Source organism: Trachymyrmex septentrionalis, unplaced genomic scaffold, assembly GCF_001594115.1.
Source record: "Trachymyrmex septentrionalis isolate Tsep2-gDNA-1 unplaced genomic scaffold, Tsep1.0 scaffold13, whole genome shotgun sequence".
Lineage (NCBI taxonomy): Eukaryota > Metazoa > Arthropoda > Insecta > Hymenoptera > Formicidae > Trachymyrmex > Trachymyrmex septentrionalis.
In genome coordinates this window covers 490359-495157 of record NW_017304438.1, presented here as the reverse complement: position 1 = coordinate 495157, position 4799 = coordinate 490359, and the positions used below count along the sequence as shown (strand labels likewise).

At 28.6% G+C, this 4799-nt stretch overlaps 1 protein-coding gene across 1 annotated transcript in view; it reads left to right on the top strand.

Moving 5' to 3' along the window:
• The window catches only part of LOC108756838 (heterogeneous nuclear ribonucleoprotein R), a 30032-nt gene that overhangs the window by 6275 nt on the left and 18958 nt on the right, over nt 1-4799 (top strand). The window contains exons 6-10 of the mRNA XM_018500939.1: nt 132-267; nt 3332-3537; nt 3637-3786; nt 3868-4013; nt 4132-4247. Of these exons, the coding sequence (XP_018356441.1) occupies nt 132-267; nt 3332-3537; nt 3637-3786; nt 3868-4013; nt 4132-4247 (754 nt within the window). The remainder of the gene's footprint in view (nt 1-131; nt 268-3331; nt 3538-3636; nt 3787-3867; nt 4014-4131; nt 4248-4799) is intronic.

Sequence of the window (4799 nt, the reverse complement as noted above, 5' to 3'; positions counted from 1 at the left end):
CCCCCCCCCCCACAATCAACCCTCTTTCCTCAAGGACATTTCATGAAATCCTACGTTCAGACAGCCAATAAGCAGGTGAAATCATAAATGGCAAGCTTAATTGGCACTCTCCTTCCACATTATTCTTACAGCTGAATGATTATGAGATTCGGAAAGGGAAAAAGATTGGTGTTACCGTATCTTATAACAATCACCGCTTGTTTGTGGGAAATATTCCAAAGAATCGAGACCGAGATGACTTGTTCGAAGAGTTTACAAAGCACGCACGTAAGTTGACAATTGTCCTTAAATCAGCAAGCAGTAACCAAATGGAAGTTCTCTGGGAGATATAATGGGACAAAAATTTATCATCTTGTAACAAATCAGGTGTTTTTCTCTAGTCAGTAGCAGAGGTGCCAGGTGGGTTAAATCCAGCCCTCTTGCATAAATGTGAAACAAAAATTTTATTGTGAATTGGTACTCGGAGAAACGAAATTTTCATTATTCATTTTCAAAAATATTATTGATGTTTGGTAACGCTGACCAATTTATTTATAAGCCAAATGTGAACTCTTCTTATCATATAATTCCTTTCATTTCTAATAACTTTTCGTTTGCAAAACGTGCATAGTTGCAATGAGTAGACATTCGTAATTGTGTCCTACAACCAACTGAGTTAATTTTATGTTTGAAACATATATACACACATGTACGCGCGTGCACCGTCCATTTTATCCATTGATCCATCCATTCATTCATCCATTCGTCCGTCCATCCGTTCGTCCATTCATTCATCCATTCATCCATCCACTTACCCATCCATCCATCCACATTTATATGCTCATTTAATTTTTTTCCTTTACACACACAGGCGCGCACGCATACACATACATACACATACATATACATGCACGCGCACACACGCACGCCATACGTAATCATAAAAACGCACGCGTGCGCAGGCAGACAAGAGAGAAGAACAGAATGAAAGGGTGGGGAAGAGAGGGAGGGGGATAGGAAGGAAGGGAAGGAAGAAAAAAGGAAGGAAAGAAGAGAGAAAGACAGAAAAAGTATACGAGTTTTTATACTTTATACAATTTTGAAAAATTATTACGAGTATTTGGTTTTGGGACACAAAATTCAAAGTTGGAATGCAAATTTTACAGCTAGTATCGTTTATTGATATTTTCATTTACATATATAATTAAGAAATGATAACAGTTTTATTTTCTTTATTTATGTTTTGAAATGGAAAATATATTTTTTTTGTACACAATTAAATATATTCATAAAATAGAGACACAATCGTATTTCATGAATGAATAATTGTGTGTTTATTGTGATATCTTTAATTTCAGACGTTAAATTTAATATGAAAGGTATATTATTTTTGTATAGTATAAATGTAAATATGGCAAAAGAGAATGATCAGTGTGATCGAATGAATGTGTTTGTGATCATCACTATATTTCGTATGTATGTGCATAAGATTCTTGCATGTAATATTAATATATGGACACAGAGAGGAGATTAATATATAAAAGTGATGATAAAGGCAAACGCCTTGAATAATTAAATTTACATAGAAATGATCGAAAAATTAGTTTTAGGAAAGCATTCAATACGATCGATATAATGATACAAGGCATCTAATAACAATGAACATTTGATTTCCGCATGTCTTATTATGTAACTGACAGACAAGAAACTAAGAGAATTGATGTATTTTACTATGAATAATGAATAAATTAATATAAGTGAATTATATTTTATGCATATTAGTTAATAAAATTAGTGAGTAATTATAAAAATTACTCTATTATGATGAAATTTTATGGATTTAATACATACAAAATCGACGATTTGCTGCTTTATTATTTAAAATTAAGATTTATTATTTTAAAAATACATATAAAATGCCTTGTTATCCAGAGGTAGTATAACTTTTAAACTGAGAGGAAGGAGAGAAAGACTATCTCTGAAAAATAAAAGTTCAGAGGAATGATGTCAGATTAATTAAGTTGCCAAGTGATAATAAAATTGCTTCTTGTTTGGCAATCTTTCAGTACTTTTACTGCTATTTCCAGAAAAGCTCTGTCAAGTTAAATCGGAGTGAAATCAAATCGGGGAATGATATTCTTACATCTTAAGATTAGAAGACACTGAGAGAGGAAGGATATAATAATTATATACATATAATATTAAAATGTTGATTTCTTTATGTACATGTAATTGAATAATTATAATGCATGGGAATTCTAATAGCATGAAAATTATTCTTCTTAATAATATTTATATGCTTTTGAATTAAATAATCCTCTCAAATTCTTCAAAAATATACAGATTTAGTAAAGAAATGCTAAAGAACATATGTATATATATTAATATACATATAACTATTCTGATAAAGTGTTTTACAGAATTTGGAGCTTGCCGTCTCTCTCTTTGTAGCTATTAATAGTGTCTATTTTTTCTGTTCTTTTACTTCTGATTTTCTGTAGTTTTTTTATTTGAAATTTTATTATGACATAGATTGTGAGCATTTGGTGAAGTAATGTTTCTTTTATTTCTTTTTTTTTTAATCCTCAAATAGTTTTTTATCAAAGAAATTTTACTTGATAAATTCATCTTTGAAGCTTGTTTTTCTTTTTTTTTTATTGAATGTTACGTGTGTTTGTTCTCAAACGTGCAAATATAAATAAATAAAATTTATAATTTATGAAATAGGAACATTAACAATGTTTAGAAAAGACTTAATAAACAATATAATGTAACTTTGTTTTATGAAGATACATATAAATATTTTAGGAATCGTACTGATTAATTAATGTAGTCGGACACATTAATGTAATTATTATATTTTTTTCTTTTTAATTTTATCTTTATTTAATTTTTTACTCTTAAAGTATTCTTATGCTACATATATAGATATGGAATTATAACATCTGTGAAAAAAAATAAAAAAATTACATACGATAACGAATTTTTATGATGTTTTTACGTATATGAATATGTAGATAATGTTGTTAATAATATTAATGTAAAATAATCTATGATAATTATTTTCTGTATGATAAAAATATTATTATAATGTATAATTTAACATGAATATTGTAAATTTAAAAATATTCGAGATAAGCAGTATAATTATTATAATTATTGAAATATAGTGCAAATCTCTCGCTCACGGCAAATATCACATATAAAATTATAATAGCTGCTTGAATTTATATTTTTGAGAATATTATTTCTATTTTTTATTATATATAATAATTCTAAACATTTTACGAGTATCGTATAGAGTTCGAATAAATCTTATCTGCTTTTTGTATGATTTTTTTTTGACATATAGCTGGCCTGACAGAGGTGATTATCTACAGTTCACCAGATGACAAAAAGAAGAATAGAGGTTTTTGCTTTTTGGAATACGAATCTCACAAAGCAGCTTCCTTAGCCAAGCGAAGGTTAAGTACTGGACGTATTAAAGTTTGGGGATGTGATATTATTGTTGATTGGGCCGACCCTCAAGAGGAGCCAGACGAACAAACCATGTCCAAAGTAAATGACTCATAATACAATCAAATATAATTATTTTTATCATTGTGTTAGTCTTCGATCTTTGCGTATTAAAAAAATGATAAAACTGTTTTGTTTTAGGTGCGTGTGCTTTACGTACGAAATTTGACGCAAGATTGTTCTGAAGAAAAACTGAAGGAAAGCTTTGAACAATATGGCAAAATTGAGCGAGTGAAAAAAATCAAGGATTATGCATTTATACACTTTGAAGATAGAGATAATGCTGTTAAGGTAAAAAATATATCAAGTTATATTACGTTTAATAATCTCTAATAAAAATTTATTTTAAATATATGTATATATTTTCTTAAGGCAATGAACGAATTAAATGGTAAGGAAATGGGTGGATCCCACATAGAAGTTTCATTGGCAAAACCACCATCCGATAAAAAGAAGAAGGAAGAGATGTTGCGCGCCAGAGAAAGACGAATGATGCAAATGTTACAGGGCAGAGGCGGGTAAGTTATTGTTATTTTATTTTTAATTAATCCGTATTGTGTCATTATATTTCACTGAAAGTTACTTTATTTCATTTATTCATAAATTAAAGGCGTTATATAGTGTTCCTTTTTACAGTGGATCTCCTTCTCATCCGAGCATGATGGGAGGTCCAATGCCAGTTCGTGGGCCCGCACAGGGACCTCGGGGTACTGGTGCAGGTATGCGTGGACAGATGGGACGAGGCGATTATGGTTAGTACCAATTTGAGTTCTTTTTTTTTTTTATTCTTTTGCTGTATTGGTTCATGTATTTTTCGATAACGCCCTAACAGAACAGCAACTTCGATTTTTGTACTAATAAAAATTTCAATAATTCTTTATATCACATTGATATATGTTATATTGATATATACGCTTATATAATTTTATTGTTCTCAGGTAATAATTTTCATTTAAATACTAACTATTTCTCTTGGTATCACTATTGAATTATTATGCTAGTATGGTATCACATGATATTTAATATATCATGTACTAAAATTATAATTATTAAAGCTATGTAATATATCAAGATCGTAATTAATATTTTATATGTGAAGAAAGAATTAACAAATTAATAATTTTATTGAGACTATAGAAGTTTTGCTGTTAAAAATTGTAAAATATTACATATGAATTAATACGTATGTTTATAATTTATTTGCTAAGTGTATATAAATTTCTGAGAAGATATACTTATATATACATATAATTTTTGGGTTATATATAATTTTTCTTTTTTTATTTTTATAACTTTTTATTTAA